The sequence below is a fragment of the Notolepis coatsorum genome, assembly GCF_963971535.1.
Source record: "Notolepis coatsorum genome assembly, chromosome: 4".
NCBI lineage: Eukaryota > Metazoa > Chordata > Actinopteri > Aulopiformes > Paralepididae > Notolepis > Notolepis coatsorum.
In genome coordinates this window covers 33,973,973-33,990,029 of record NC_140168.1, presented here as the reverse complement: position 1 = coordinate 33,990,029, position 16,057 = coordinate 33,973,973, and the positions used below count along the sequence as shown (strand labels likewise).

The window sequence follows — 16,057 nt, the reverse complement described above, 5'->3', positions numbered from 1 at the left end:
GGCTTCCCAATGACTTCTGTTACTTGCTAATGCTGACCTCATGGTCGTACTTGTGTATCACCTCTTTGGAAGCTAACGAGCTAGCTGAACAATGTACATAACAGACTCTAACGTGCTATCCGGATTCATCAGTAGCTTACGCGCTAGCCTCGGGCTAGCTAGCGGGCTGCGTCTAAACGTCTGCGCTGAGACATTCGAGACCCGTTAATATTTACGCACTTTGGTTGTTGTTGCTGTTTAAGTGTCATCGGTTCGCACAATTCAACGGTGATCGGGTCCTTAACTAACTTCTTGTATGCTTTTATTTTTATATCCAGGCAGTTTTGAGCTTTGGGCTCCGGTAGGAGAAGATCGGTTGAATATATATATAAACAATATATGATAACAGGTTGTGTCAGGTATTGCTTATTACCATCCCCGGGTTAATGAATGTGTTTAATTCTATTCTTACATAGGTTATGTCATTCCAACCACTGTGCCTGTTCAGAGGGTTACAGGTGTGCACTTTGACCATAACCCCCCTTTTTTCCCTTTCTTATTATTGTCGTTGTTTAAACGACATCTGTTGCACAATTTACCTGTGATCCGATCCTGCCTTAGACTATATGCTGGTATGCTTTAATTTAATTTTGTTTTGAATTTTCCTTTATCCATTTGTGCTATTACATTGCGACGTTGATGCGCAGACTCGGAAATAGATGGTTGCAGGGGTGATGTTGAGTTATTATATAATAATGGCTATTTTTTCCATTATGGTTATCTTATGTTAGGGCCAAGGCTCAGGTGGTTTTCGACCGATATTCTTATTGAATTTTATTTTTATTATTATTTGTGTTTATTGGACTAGTGGGGGTTTAATCAGGGGTTTATCTAGAGGGGGGTCGGAGTGGGGAGCGTCTTATTGGATCCATGACTCCAGTGGGAAATGATAGGAAGATGACCATCCTTAGTGGATGGGGCATAGGGAGGGGATTGGAGAGTGGGTATAGGAGGGCTTATAATAGGACGGGTGGGTTAGGGTTTAGAGTAGAAGGAGGGGGGGTTGTAACTGGGGTGGTATGTGTTTTATGTACTGTTGTCTTATATGTGTGTAATTGTTCCTCCTCTGAACTCCTGGGATTGACCGTCTGGGCCCGCCTGGATCAGCGCCTCTGTACTCAGCCTGGCTGCACTGGTATGTTCTCTACGCATTTAGACAAACTCGACCATGGCTAAATTGAATATTTTAATTTGGAACGCAGGAGGTCTTAACGCCCCACACAAGCGTGCCAGTGTCCTTTGGTTATTGAAGAGAAGAAATATTGACATTGCTCTCCTTAGTGAGACGCATTTATTGGTGGGTGATGTGTCAAGGCTAGCAAATCGACAATATCACGTTATCTCCTCATCCTCAGCCGATGAGAAGACGAAAGGAGTCGTCATAGTTACAAGACGTAACCTTGATATCAAAGTCCTGGATGTGTGGTCGGACACAGAGGGAAGGATTACTATAGCAAAAGTTGAGTTCTCTCATAGGAAGATGGCAATAATAGCATTATATGCCCCTAACACATTTGATTCAGCGTTCTATAATACAATCACGAAGAATATGTTGGAACTTACTGGATACGCTCTCATTGTGGGTGGCGATTTTAATGCGTGCTGGGATGCGGAGATGGATAGGTCCGGGCCCTCTGAAACAAGCGACCAAAAACGGTCCTCTAAGGCCCTCAGGATGTGGGCCCAGGACACTGGGCTCGCAGACCTATGGCGCTTATCCAATCCCACCCTCAAGGATTACTCTCACCTGTCTGCCAGACACAAAACCTTTTCTCGAATAGACTATGCATTCGCATCCCCTAATTTGTTTGATAGTTTCGACGTCTCATTGGTTCCCCTGGCTCTCTCGGACCACAAGGGGATTTTCCTTGTGGCAACCTTTGGCAGGCTCTCCACGAGAGCTCCCAGGTGGCGGTTTAACTCAACCTTATTAAAGAACGATGATTTCTGTTCTGAGTTCGGGAGTAAACTAGCTGAATTCTTGCAGATCAATGTTGGCACGGTCGATGACCCCAGGGTCCTATGGAACACATTGAAAGGATTTATCAGGGGTCATGTCACACTTTTCTCCTCCAACTTACGTAAATCCCGATCAAAAAAACTAGAAGGACTGGAAACATTATATGCGGATCTATACGCATCTTTGCAAACTAACTATAGTGAACGACTAAACACACAAGGTAAGATAGTCAAGAAGGAAATAAACTCCATACTTAAACAACAGTCTGAGTTCTTGATACATAGGACAAGGCAAAATTACTACTTTCACGGCTCCAGGCCTAGCCATCTATTGGCAATGAAAATACGCTCGAATGATCATTTCTCGGATATCCCCTCGATCAAGACGCGACAGGGTACAATCACTACTGATTCGAAAAAGATCAACGACACTTTTAAAGAGTTTTACTCAGTTATATAGCTCAGAGGTTAATCTCGACGACTCTAAATTTGAATCGTTCATTGGCGGGCTTGAGATACCCCACATTTCTGAGGAAGAGGCTAAGGAACTGGGGAAACCGATCACCCTTATGGAACTAAGGGAGACGATCGCTGAAATGCAGAGGGGTAAGGCACCAGGCTGGGATGGTATTCCACCCGAGGTGTATTTAGCTTTCTGGGACCAACTGGGCCCATTGATGCTCGATATGATCAATTACGCTATCGAACAGGGGGAGTTCTCAAGAGATGTCAACATGGCGCTGATTTCTTTACTTCTCAAGAAGGACAAAGATCCCAATGATTGTGGTAGCTATAGGCCAGGGGTGGGCAATTATTTTTCCCAGGGGGCCGAATGAGCAACTGAAAATATGTTCATTATCGGCCGATAATCAGTATAAATATGCGATCGGGGAATTCCGATAATGAGTCATATTCGCCGATCGCGGAAACTGATCACGTGGATATCTCACTCGCTTGTCTCAGACGCACAGGACCTGCAAACTGCTCCTCCTCCCTAGCCCCGCCCGCCCCGTGTAGAGTTTGTAAACAAAGAGGTGCGGCTCCTCTGCTCGAGTCTGTAGTGCATTCGACCTGCGCTAACGTTAGCTACCTAGCTATCGTTACTGTTTAAACAAAATTACCCAGTCAACTAGTCACGTTTAGTAGGCATTGTCTAACGGTATTTAGCCGGCTAGCTACCGATAGCTCCTGATATCAACAAATGATCCAGAAAATCTAGTAGTCCATGTTCATACCTCCGGTAGCTTGCGTTAGCTTGCGTTAGCTGACGTTAGTTTACTGTTCAAAACGAAATGTCCCATTGAACTAAAGTTCTGTCTTAACGTCATCTAGCCGGCTAGCAGTAGCTACAGATAGCTCTTGATATCAATGTCTTATAACATTGATTTAATGCGTATTCGAGCTGAGGGCTTGCTGAATGTGAAATGACCAAAGCATAACGTTACCAATAGGGTCCCGCTGCAGCGCCGGAGAATCCTTTTTGGAGCTGGAGGCTACAAAAACGATCGGTATCGGATCGGTATCGGCCGATATGGCTCACGACGATCGGTGATCGGTGGCAAAAAACGTGATCGGGGCATCCCTAAAATATACATTTTATTTCTATATAAAAAGCAGTAAATGGCATTGTTTTGACCCCTGGTAAGAGTGTATGTTATTATTTGGCAATTAAAAGGTGAGGTTAGCTTTCAAAAATATCATTCAAATAGAATTTATTTCCAAAATGATAAACAAAATGTGAAACATTAATAACAAAGGGCATTTTGAGTTTCATATACTATTGAAACAAGGATTTTCTTAGCTTTCTAAAGACATCACATCATCTTATAGCAAAAATAAACAAGACATGTCACTGAACTGTGTAAAGAAAAGTGTCCCAGTTTTGTAGCCTTTTTTACTTTACATGCCTATATTAAACATTTAATGTTTTCAGAACTGTGCAAAAAAAAGAAAAAAATATCAAGTGTCTAGTGATGCACGATATATCGGCCGCCGATTTTATGCGTAGAAATTATGCGTTTTGGAAAATAGCTCTTTATTTGATTATCATAAAAAAGTGTTTTCTATACAGAGATATCGACATCGGTAAATATCGGTATCGGCCAGAACAGCAATATTAATATCGGTTATCGGTATCGGCCACGATTTTCACATCGGTGCATCACTACAAGTGTCCCATTTCACTTGTTATATTTCCACATTTTAGTGTTCTTCAGTTCTTTTTGAGAATTTCAGTGTGAGAAATCCAGTCTCTGTTGAGCTTTAACAAGTCCATCAAAGTCAGGTTGCATGTCTGAGGTGGAGATGCGAAGCACAGCTGCCAGATGTTCATCAGTGAGAGAGGATCTGTACCTGGACTTGGTAAACGTCATGACTGAGAATGTCTGTTCACATATGTAGGTGGATCCAAAGAGAACCAACATCTTCTGAGCATGTCTCCTAAGCGTATATTGTGCATGTGAACATTGACACGAAAAGAAAAAAGTAAAAAAAATTTAATTATCATGTAATCTTTCGCGGGCCGGTCAGAATAATCCCGCGGGCCGAATACAATGCCCAGGTCTGCTATAGGCCCTTGAGTCTTCTCGGGGCCGATTTAAAAGTGTTTGCCAAGGTGCTGGCCCGCCGCCTGCAGAGATTTATGACGGTATTGGTACACTGCGATCAAACTGGTTTTATCCCGGGGCGCCTGGCTGCAGATAATCTTAGGAGGCTGTTGCATGTAGTCGATAACAGTAAAGACAATACAGCTCCGTCCACTGTTCCGTCTTTGGATGCCATGAAGGCGTTTGACAGACTAGAATGGTCATACCTGTGGAAGGTACTTGAGGTCATGGGTCTGGGAAAGAATTTTATTCATATGATTAAAGTCCTGTATGCCTCGCCGTCGGCAATGATACTGACAGGCAAAAACTGTTCCACACTTTTCCCAGTCTCCAGATCTTCTAGACAGGGTTGTCCTCTGAGCCCGGGACTATTCGCGCTTTCCCTCGAACCATTGGCCCAATTTATTAGGCAATCAGAGGACATCGTCCCCATAATGATCAATAATACACCACACAAAATTGCTCTCTATGCGGATGACCTACTGATTTTTATGGATGACCCTTCCCGGTCGGCCACAAAATTATTGGAAATAATCGACGACTTTGGTAAATTGTCAGGCTTTAAGATTAACTGGAACAAATCAGCCTGCCTACCTCTTAATGAGCTGGCCAAGGCGGTGCGACTACCAGCTGATATCCCCATAGTGGAACATTTTAAATACTTAGGTATAGAGATATTCCCCACGCTGAGTCAAACTACTAAGTACAACTTCACGGGTACTTATGATAAAATACGCCAGGATCTAGACAGATGGTCGTCCCTTCCTAACTCCCTTCAAGCCCGAGCTTCCGTAATCAAAATTAACGTTCTGCCTAGGATAAATTTTGTTAGCTCAATGCTCCCCCTGCCGCCTCCAATAGACCACTGGCGCAAGGTACAATCGATGGTATCTAAATTTATCTGGAATAACAAACGCCCGAGAATCAAAAGAGCTACTACTCAACGTAGGAAACAAGATGGGGGGCCTCGCAATCCCTGATTTTAAGCTTTATTTCTAGTCCTTCTCACTGAGACCTCTGATGTGCTGGCTAGACCCTGTAGATGCTGTATCTTGGCGCACCTTAGAAGCGGCGGCGGTCTCACTGCTAAGATTGCAGGATGTGGTGTACTCCACTGTCTCTATTTCGAAATGCCGGCTGAGGTATGGACCGATCATAACTCACATGATCCAAACGTGGCGTAATGTACAGAGGTCGTGTGGGGTTAAATGCCCATGGCACCGGGACTCTCCAATTTTTAATAACCAGCAATTACTTGTTGGGCACAAGCCGGTTAATATTCCTCAATGGCAGAGGAGGGGAGTTCATACTCTGGAGGATATTTATGATAAGAACGGCCTCCGTGCGTTTCAGGACTTAAGAGAATTTTATGATCTTCCCGGCGAGTCCTTTTTTCTTTACCTTCAACTAAGGTCAGCGCTGAGGGCGCATGGCGTGCCGTGGGCTCAAGCTTTGCACCCACACCCCTTCCTCAGGCTCATAGTGGACAGGACGACCTCCAAAGGGTTTGTCTCAGACTTTTATACGCTCTTAATTCAATCCACGTATAAAAATGTATCATTGGATACAATCTGGCGGGTGGATATCCCGGAGTTGGACCCCGAGTTTGACTGGGATGATGTTTGGGCAAATGTGGCATTATCTTCCTGCAACCCCAATCACCAGCAAATAAATTTTAATTATATTCATAGGACCTATCTTACACCTAGGAAGCTATTTGCTATGGGACTGATAACCGACTCTCGGTGCACGCTGTGCTCTCAAAAGGCCACTGGCACTTATATGCATATGTATTGGGATTGCCCACCAGTGGCCCGCTTCTGGAGGTCAATAACGGACAAACTTTCAGATCTGTGTGGCTTAACTATCCCATTCACAGCTGTTACGCTACTCCTGAACGATATAACGACACTACCTGCGTCCGTTCAACTAAAAAGGGTTGTCCTAGCGGGTGTCACAGCAGCGAAGAAGCTAATAGCAATGAGATGGAAGGAGCCTGAGAAGCTTACAGTGATTAACTGGTCCCTAACACTATTGGATGTGATTTATCTTGAGATATCCACGGCGCGGGTGATTGGGGTGGGACAGGCAGGTATTGACCTGTGGTTTGCAGCAGCCGAAAAAAGGTCAGGACCGCCGTGTGCGGCTGAGCGGGGTTGAGGTGCGTGTTCGGGTGAGTCCGGGGGTCTCTTGGGAGGGGGAGGAGGAAATGTTTTGTCTGTCTTGTCTTTTGTCTTGTCCTCTTGAGTTTAGCTGGGGATTTTATGGGGGGGCAGCTATTTAACTATTTCTTCACTGTTTGGTCACTTTTACACGGTCTCTGTGAGTCTATGGAACACCTCTACAGGTTTTTGTTTTGTCATGAAGGTTCATTGCTCTGTTTTCGGGTCGTGTTCTCAAAAAGTGGTCCTTGTGGTGAATTGGAGATGTACGTTTTATTAATATAGGGTCACACAGCCGGGAATCGGGGCTGAACACTGGGAAAGACCATTTATTGGATAGTACCCCTTGGATTTAAAATTTAGAAGGTTGAACTCTGTTTTCTTTTCCCTTTGTCTGTATAAATTGTTATTCTGTATTATTATTGTTTTTGTTATTTTCTTGTGAAGTTCTATGTATTGTGATTGTGTTGTCTTGTTTCATGTGAATAATTTAAAAAAAAAATGATTATAAAAAAAAAAGAAAAAAAAAAGTGTGTGTATTGAGCCGTACTGTATTGTACCCATTCTGCAATCTGTTAATAACATTTTCATTCAATCAATCAATCTGCGCTGTGATTGATTGAAAATCTTATTTTGAGTCAATTGTAATGAACCAAATGAGAATATCAATAATTTTTTTTTTATCTTTGACTGTGAATAACACCATGCTTAAATTGACCAGACCTGAAAAATCTAAGCAAATTAATAGATGGAAGATGATTAAACAGAAGGTTTTGTAGATACAGTACTGAATTCTGCCATCTGGACACATGCAATTTGAAATATGATTATAGAATATAGAATATCAGGCATAAAATAGTTATGCGATTAAAATGCGATTAATTAGATTAATTACAAATCCTGTAATTAATTAGATTAATTTTTTTAATCGCCTGACAGCACTAGTTTATATCTAGTATCATAAGTCGCAAGGCACGTTATCAAATAACTCGAAATGTCGGAGAAACCAGAGGATGCGAGTCGCGGATGACCACGCTGCAGCTGAAACTGAAGAGAGCTTTTCAGACTGATTGGCTCTTGCCGTGGCAAACGTAGCATCAATGATAAGTAAGAAATAAGGCGTGGGTTCTATGATATGTGTTCTATGACATATATGATATGTCTATGAAGTGATTGAAAGCCTATAGTGATCAAGTAAATAAACCGTCCAACTCGTGTTTGGATGTGTTTAGGATTTAGAGGGGGGGTAGCGCAGTCTGACAAGTCTCTGTGGGGGGTCTAACACCTATTCAAGGCGCACACGCCGCTCTGTCTCTCACAGTGTGTGTGTGCACGTATGTGCGTTTCGTGACACGATGTAGTTCTCTGGAAAACAGGGATAATTAAAACCATACCATCTAGCAAGAATTAAACATATCTACAAGTCGTATTAAGTTTTGCAAATAAGGAGACATATATATAACATCTCAAAGCACTCAAAAATGTCATTTTTCAATTTTTACAGATTTCTGAAATGCGTGACTTTCTAGCCATTTATGAGAAATTCTCAATGCCTTTGTTACCGGCGGGCAGGTGCAAACAGCGTGAGCCGACTCGAGAGGGTAGGCCTTTATTTTGTATGTTTCGAACAAGTATATAAAAAAAAAAAAAAAAAAAAAAAAAAAAAAAAAACAATAAAAACAATAAAAAATCTAACCCTAACTAACCGTACTGTCATGCACTTGTCCTAATAAACTAACCTACACTGTAGCACTCAACACTTTGATGAACATTGTTGCTCAGCTGATAGAGTTGTGCCCTTCCTGATGGCTTGTCGTACAGAACTTGTAAGTCGCTTTGGATAAAAGCGTCAGCTAAATGACTAAATGTAAATGTAAATGTAAAATATAAAAAGTTAATGTCAAGCCCTGAGGATGCCACTAAACTGAAGGAATGCTTACTAGGAGGACAGTAAACTGAAAGGAATGCTTACTAGGAGGCCACTAAACTAAATGGAGTGCTTACTAGGAGGGCACTAACTAAATTGAATGCTTACTAGGAGGGCACTAACTAAATTGAATGCTTACTAGGAGGGCACTAACTAAATTGAATGCTTACTAGGAGGGCACTAACTAAATTGAATGCTTACTAGGACAGCAAACTGAAAGGAATGCTTACTAGGAGGCCACTAAACTAAATGGAGTGCTTACTAGGAGGGCACTAACTAAATTGAATGCTTACTAGGAGGGCACTAACTAAATTGAATGCTTACTAGGAGGCCACTAACTAAATTGAATGCTTACTAGGAGGCCACTAAACTAAATTGAATGCTTACTAGGACACCAAACTGAAAGGAATGCTTACTAGGAGGCAGCTAAACTAAATGGAGTGCTTACTAGGAGGGCACTAACTAAATTGAATTCTTACTAGGAGGGCACTAACTAAATTGAATGCTTACTAGGAGGCCACTAAACTAAATTGAATGCTTACTAGGACACCAAACTGAAAGGAATGCTTACTAGGAGGCAGCTAAACTAAATGGAGTGCTTACTAGGAAGGCACTAAACTAAAAGGAATACTTACTAGGAGGTCACTAAACTAAATGTAATGCTTACTAGAACACTAAACTAAGTGGAATGCTTACTAGAACACTACACTAAATGGAATGCTTACTAGCACACTAAACTAAAAGGAATGCATACTAGGAGGAGGCCACTAAATGGTTGCAGAGGGACATTGTGACACCAGTGAAAACAAAGGACAGGAAGGCTAATGTAATGCTCCATCTAATGCTGGATACTGCACTCCATCCTTTTACTTACCATCAGGGACCAGAGCTTCAGGCCGGTTCCTCTCCTTGCCCAGGCCCCTCTTCTTCTCGTCCTCCTTCTCATCCCTCCCTTCCTGCTCAGCCACCATCTCGGCCATGAGGATGAGGTCTGCCTCGAAGGGGTCGGACGGGATCTTCAGTTTGATCTCTTGGATGGTCTCCAGGATGCGCTCAGCGCTGTCCATCGTCACAGGAAGGAACATGGGCACAGGCACCTGGAGGCCAAGAGACACGACTTGATCAGATAACACCTTCTCCATTACAAGATCACACAATAATTAATCTAGTCAGGCTTCAAAGTTATGCACTTGTACCCGAACCACAGTGGTTTGGGCGTCCTTTGAGACTCTACAGGCAGCTACGGGCAAAGATACTCTGCAAAGTATTTCTAAAAATCCATATTCTGCATGGTAGGTGCAGTGGTTAACACAGTCGCCTCACAGCAAGCCCCACTTCTTAGGGACCTGCACTGGCTCCCCATTGCTGCACGAATCCGCTTCAAGGCCCTCGACCTAGCATACCGTGCGGCAAAGGGAACCGCTCCCGCCTACCTCCGGTCAATGGTCTCTAACTACACACCCTCAAGACCCCTACGCTCTGCATCTTCTGGCCGCCTCAGACCTACTCCTATCCAAGCTCCGGGAGGGTCATCAAAGAGAAGTCGCCTATTCTCAGTCCTTGCCCCACAATGGTGGAATGAACTACCCACCCCAGTTAGGACAGCCGAATCACGTCCAATCTTTCGCCGTCGACTAAAGACGCACTTCTTCAACCATTATCTGAATAAAAAAAAAAAAAAAAAAACAATAAAAAAATCTAACCCTAACTAACCGTACTGTCATGCACTTGTCCTAATAAACTAACCTACACTGTAGCACTCAACACTTTGATGAACATTGTTGCTCAGCTGATAGAGTTGTGCCCTTCCTGATGGCTTGTCGTACAGAACTTGTAAGTCGCTTTGGATAAAAGCGTCAGCTAAATGACTAAATGTAAATGTAAATGTAAGAAGGTCCTGGGTTCGAATCCCACTTGGGGACCAGGTTGCCAGGTACCCAGGTGGGGTATCTCCCGGGCCTTTCTGTGTGGAGTTTGCATGTTTTTCCTGTGCTTACAAGAGTTTCCCCTCCAGAAAAAGATAAGCAATAAGAGGTGTTGAATTACCGGTATGGGCAGGCCTAAGGGCGTGGGGGTGTACTGGCTATACATATTCATAGGTACTGGGATGAACACGGGAACTGGAACCGGCAGCACTATCACCAGGGGGAAGTTGTTATCTGTGGGGAACAGAGAAAGAGGCCATGTTGAAGGCACTACTGAAGAGCATTTCCCGATCAATAGTAGGGATGGGCACGAGTAATGTTTTCCCAGATAAGAGTACTCAAATTAATTACTCAGGTGCATGGTCCAGACAGGCTCTTATATAGTATAGAATTAATCAGCGGTTATGAAATATGCTTATGAATAATAGATACACGAATACTCTGGTTTAAAAGATAGTCTATGTGTTGTGTCACTTGCAAGCTTATACATTTTTGTTTAGTTGCGACGTGTTTGTCCAAAAGGTATACCACAGGACTAGAATGACCCATGTTAGGGCAGCTTGACTAAGAACAACAGGGCCTAGCTGGACTTGGTTAAAATCATGCTATGTAGATTGTTACGGCAGGAATTGTGGGATGAGATATGTATAAAACATGTAATGATTCAGTGTTTTGCCAGTTCTTACTTGCAAGAAATAACTCTGGTACTATAAATGCATGTAAATCAGTAAAGTGCCACGTTGATTCCTGAAAACATTTTGTCCGTAATATCATTTCCCACAACACCTTCTATAGCTGTACGTCATCTCTGCCCATCCTTAAAAACAGATAGTGTGTGTGATGCATTTCTCGCTTACCTGTTTGCGACTCATTGTTGACCATCTGTGTTTTACAGGTCACTCCCTTGTTCTGGACCATAGGTTTACAGAGCAGAGCCTTGTTCTTGAGGATCTTGGGAGGAGGTGGTGCAGGCCCCTTGTCCGTCTGGGTACTGGCCTGTAGGGAAAACAAACTCGATTCAAACTCACTCAATGTGTGTAACATAACATTTTATTTTATTTTTTACATTTAGTCATTTAGCTGACACTTTTATCCAAAGTGACTTACAAGTTCTGTACAACAAGTCAGCAGGAAGGGTACAACTCTGGCAGCTAAGGGTAAGTAAGACCGTTCAGAGTGCTACATACAGTCTTCGGCAACTGACTACATTTGATTTCGGTTGTTGATATCCAAGGTGAACTGTAGTCCCACGATGTTGCCTAGCAACACAATTATACTGAAACCATCTTTATAACAGAGTATGACTGTCTATTAGGGCTGTCACATTATTTAAAAATTTTATTTTGAATTTACATAAAAACACGAGATTCGAATGGGGAAATTCGAATTTGAAAAAATAAAAATATTATAATAATAACCTTTAAAAAATAAGGATACGGTAAAACACGTATTGCAAATAATTACTAGTCATGGTTATTCTTAGTCTTGCAATTCTAATATCTCTCAGGAGCGTGACCAAGTGACGTCATTTGTTTGATGAGGTTTCCCCTGTTGGGTCTGGCGGAGAATTTCCTGAACGCTCATCAAAAGAGCAAGCCTGAAACTACATAGTAGCTCGTTTTGATTTGGTGTTGATAGCCCAAGAAATTATTTAAACGGGATAATTTCAATTCGATGCTAAATAAGGTTTTACGCATGCGTAAATTGTACTCCATTTGTATTATTATCTTTGCCGTTTTTGATCACGCTAGTGATCATGCTAGTTGTCTGTCTTTTGGAGTGCGTTTGGAGTTATTTTGTGCCGTTTCAGAGGAGGATTATGAGGCGAGGTAAGAAAATAATTGTTTATACATATAGTTGTTTGTACATAGGCAACCTGAGGGTGCATTTTCATTGTTTCTAATACTTCGTACATTTGCTCAGCCTCATAGTAGAAAAACACATCTAAAATCGTGTGTTGTACAGTATGCAGTATACAATGTACAGTTTGAAAACAAACGGCCAGGTCATATAGGTGAGACTGTGCTGAAAAGAATGATACCAAACATACCATGGTAAAAAAAGAGTGGCCAAAACGTTGAAAATAGCTTCGACTTTAGGGTGTTTTTTTTACACTGAAATTCAAATTAGAACTTGTCTACAATTCTGCAACGAATATCGAATTACCGTACTTTTCGCACTATAAGCCGCACCTGACTATAAGCCACAGCAGCTAAATTGAATGATGTGTACATATATAAGCCGCACTGGACTATAAGCCGCAGGTGTTTTAATGTTTAATTACCATATGTAAGGATTCGTGCACAGAGGGGATTGTCACAATACTGTCAGACAAATAACAAGAATTAACTCATTTACAAGTTGTATTAAGTTTAGCAAATAAGGGAACAGATAAATAACATTTCAATGCAGTAAAAAAAGCAATATTTTCGGGTTTGGTCCACATATAAGCCGCACCGTTATATAAGCCGCAGGGTCGAAAAATGGGGAAAAAAGACGCGGCTTATAGTCCGAAAAGTACGGTATATTTTTTGTTAAAGTGACAGCCCTACTGTCCATGTGTATAGCAATCCTGTTTTTTCCTAACTTTGTCTTTCTACCTCTTTTATCCCTTTATTCGATTATATATATATGTTTTATTATAATAAAATATATGCTTTCATATATTCTCCTTTTCCTTTCTCCAACTTACATTTCCCAGGACCTTCAATTGAGCTTTGGGGAAAGTCCCTGTGGAAACAGTAACAGAATATGAGTTGGCATGAAGAGCCAACCTGCATGGTCAGCACACATGAGTTGAGGACAGCAATATAACTCATCTACATACAGCATGAACTAATGTTGGCAGATTATAGTTCACAATCAGTACAAAAAACAACAGAAGAGAACAGTTCCCTATATTGATCAAGACCATTATTGACTGAATAAAGTGTGTGTGTGTGTGTGTGTGTGTGTGTGTGTGTGTGTGTGTGTGTGTGTGTGTGTGTGCACGCGCGTGTACCTTGCACGGCAGCATTGGCAAAGCTAATGGGCTGGCCAGTGGGAGTGGTAGCGAGAGAGACCACATTGGCGATGATGGGAGTGGGCTCCGTCTTTCCTGTAGAACCAGGTGGTGGAATGATTGAGACTGGGACAGGAAGAGAAAGAGACGGGGAGAATGAGCTAAATGAAAAGAGACGACACAAATGTTATCCGACTGATTCAAGTTCAAAGAGAATCCACCCTAAAAAAAATGGATTTTACATTGCGCTACACCAATGATTGTGGACAGTTAAAAGGTGGGGGTAGACAACTTCAGAGAAATTAACAAGAGTGAGCTTTACATGTCCTGCAGAGATGGAGCAAAGCTCTGCATCACTTTTCAAGCGTGGCATCGCAGCAACAAATGCTTTCCACACTGCCAGAGGCAACCTTCACTTTAACCTGTTAAGCCCTAGCCCTATTTTCTGAAGATCCGCCTACAAATACATACCTAAGTAAATGGAAGATTGCTCCACTTCTACAAGGCTCATTTGCATGTTCTTGGTATCTAGGGACATCTATGGATCTCAGGGAATGTATTCCCAGTGTCAGAAATATTGTATCTGTTACTAGGCTTGAGTAAATTGTGATGAAACAAAGAATATAAATTAGGATTTTTCTCTGACAGTGAATAGCACCATGCTAAAAATGACCAGACATGAAAAACTGCCACTGAGCTCGTTCAGCACCTTCTTGAGATCACGTGTACAAAAAAATCTAAGGAAATGAATAAAGGGAATATGTCTGATCTCCTCCACCAGCAGACTCCATCCCGGAACCTACGATCTACTGATCTGGGTCTCCTCTCCATCCCTCGCACCAGGTTGTGGACTTTCGGTGACAGAGCCTTCAGTGTGGCGTGCCCTACCCTCTGGAACTCTCTCACCCCCCGAAATCGGCAACACCCCAACCCTGGACACCTTCAAAACAGCTCTCAAGATGCACCTTTTCACCAAGGCTTTCCCCACTAGTTAGTTTAGATTTAGGTTTCCTCTTCCTGCCCCCTCACCCCCCCCCCCCCTTTCCCCTAGCCCTCTTGATTGTGAAGCGACCTTGGGTTTCTTGAAAGGCGCTATACAAATTTGATTTATTATTATTATTAAGACATGAAGGGTCCCCAAACCTACCCTGGCCCTGGCTGAGTGTTTTCTTGCTACAGAAATGCAGCAGACACTGCAGGTCACAGAAATGCTTTGCTTCCCCCAGCATAGGAAGAGAATCCATCAGCTTCCCCTGGCGTCCACACAAGTCACACTTTGCAACCTGGAGAGACAGACAAAAACAAAGCATACAAGTTACTCAACAGGACACCCAAGAGTAGCGTTGATTTAAAAAATGTAATTCTATTAAATGTATGTATATAGATAACAAAATGTTAATTCAATTGATTAAGTATTTCATTATGCTCTTTCAGACCTGCCAACCCTGAACAGATGCAGCAGTAGTGGTAGGCTAGTGTCCCTTGGTAAGTAAACAATCTGTTATCGGTATCCATCAAGAATCTTCACATCAGTGCATCCCTCGCTTTTTTGTTGGGACTGCTGTATGTATGCTATTATGTGTATTCAACTTCATTGTGCACTCAATAGCACTGCTTTAGCGTGCAAGATCCTGAGAATTTGCCAGCTACGCAAAATGCATACAGGTTGGCAGGTCTGCTTTATTTAAATTATTTTTTTATATATAGAGTGCAGTAGATACTGTTTCCATGTGCATCATAATGAATGGGGTGAAGAGGGTCCGAATAGAGTGTGTGTATAGTTACACATGCATACACCGAGACGAGTTACCTGACAGAAGAGCATGGTGTATTTGGACCGACAGTCTTCAGAGCAGAAGATCTCAGTCTTGCCCCCGTACTGCCCCATCACCATCCCCTGGGAGATGCAGGCGCAGAAGGCACAACAGCGGCAGTGCTTGCCCCAGCGCTTGGCCAGGTCATGTTTATACAGCAGCTTACAGCCTGAGAGAGAGAGAGAGAGAGAGAGAGAGAGAGAGAGAGAGAGAGAGAGAGAGAGAGAGAGAGAGAGAGAGAATGGAGAACAGAAAGAGAATGGAAAACAGAAAGAGAGAATGGAGAACAGAAAGAGAGAAGTGTTAATTTTGCAAAGCACTTCATATATCCGTCTATCATTTGATCATTTCATATCCGATTTAGAATCCAAAATGAGAAAACCAATAACAACCTGTTATTTCATTGTTCGCTTACAAATAAAAATAAATAAATTTGAAAACCAATAATGAGCTCTTTTTCGTGAAGTTAAAAATAGCACATGAGATATTTTATTTTGGCACTTAACATTTCCGATTTGTTGTGACCATGAAGTTAGTTAGTTAGACTCCACGCGTGTGCCTGTGAGAGGGTCACTTTTTGGTGGGTCTTGGTAAACCGCTATGCGTTCGCCCATGCATTCATTC

The 16,057-nt window shown here is 42.3% G+C and overlaps 1 protein-coding gene across 2 annotated transcripts in view; it reads right to left on the bottom strand.

Moving 5' to 3' along the window:
- The window catches only part of LOC311227658 (zinc finger MYM-type protein 4-like), a 114,806-nt gene that overhangs the window by 28,339 nt on the left and 70,410 nt on the right, over positions 1-16,057 (bottom strand). For both annotated transcript variants that reach the window (XM_084313381.1, XM_084313382.1), the window contains exons 13-19: positions 15,430-15,602; positions 14,767-14,902; positions 13,620-13,745; positions 13,311-13,348; positions 11,476-11,614; positions 10,740-10,852; positions 9,568-9,790 (exon numbers count right to left, since the gene is read on the bottom strand). In XM_084313381.1, the coding sequence (XP_084169507.1) occupies positions 9,568-9,790; positions 10,740-10,852; positions 11,476-11,614; positions 13,311-13,348; positions 13,620-13,745; positions 14,767-14,902; positions 15,430-15,602 (948 nt within the window). The remainder of the gene's footprint in view (positions 1-9,567; positions 9,791-10,739; positions 10,853-11,475; positions 11,615-13,310; positions 13,349-13,619; positions 13,746-14,766; positions 14,903-15,429; positions 15,603-16,057) is intronic.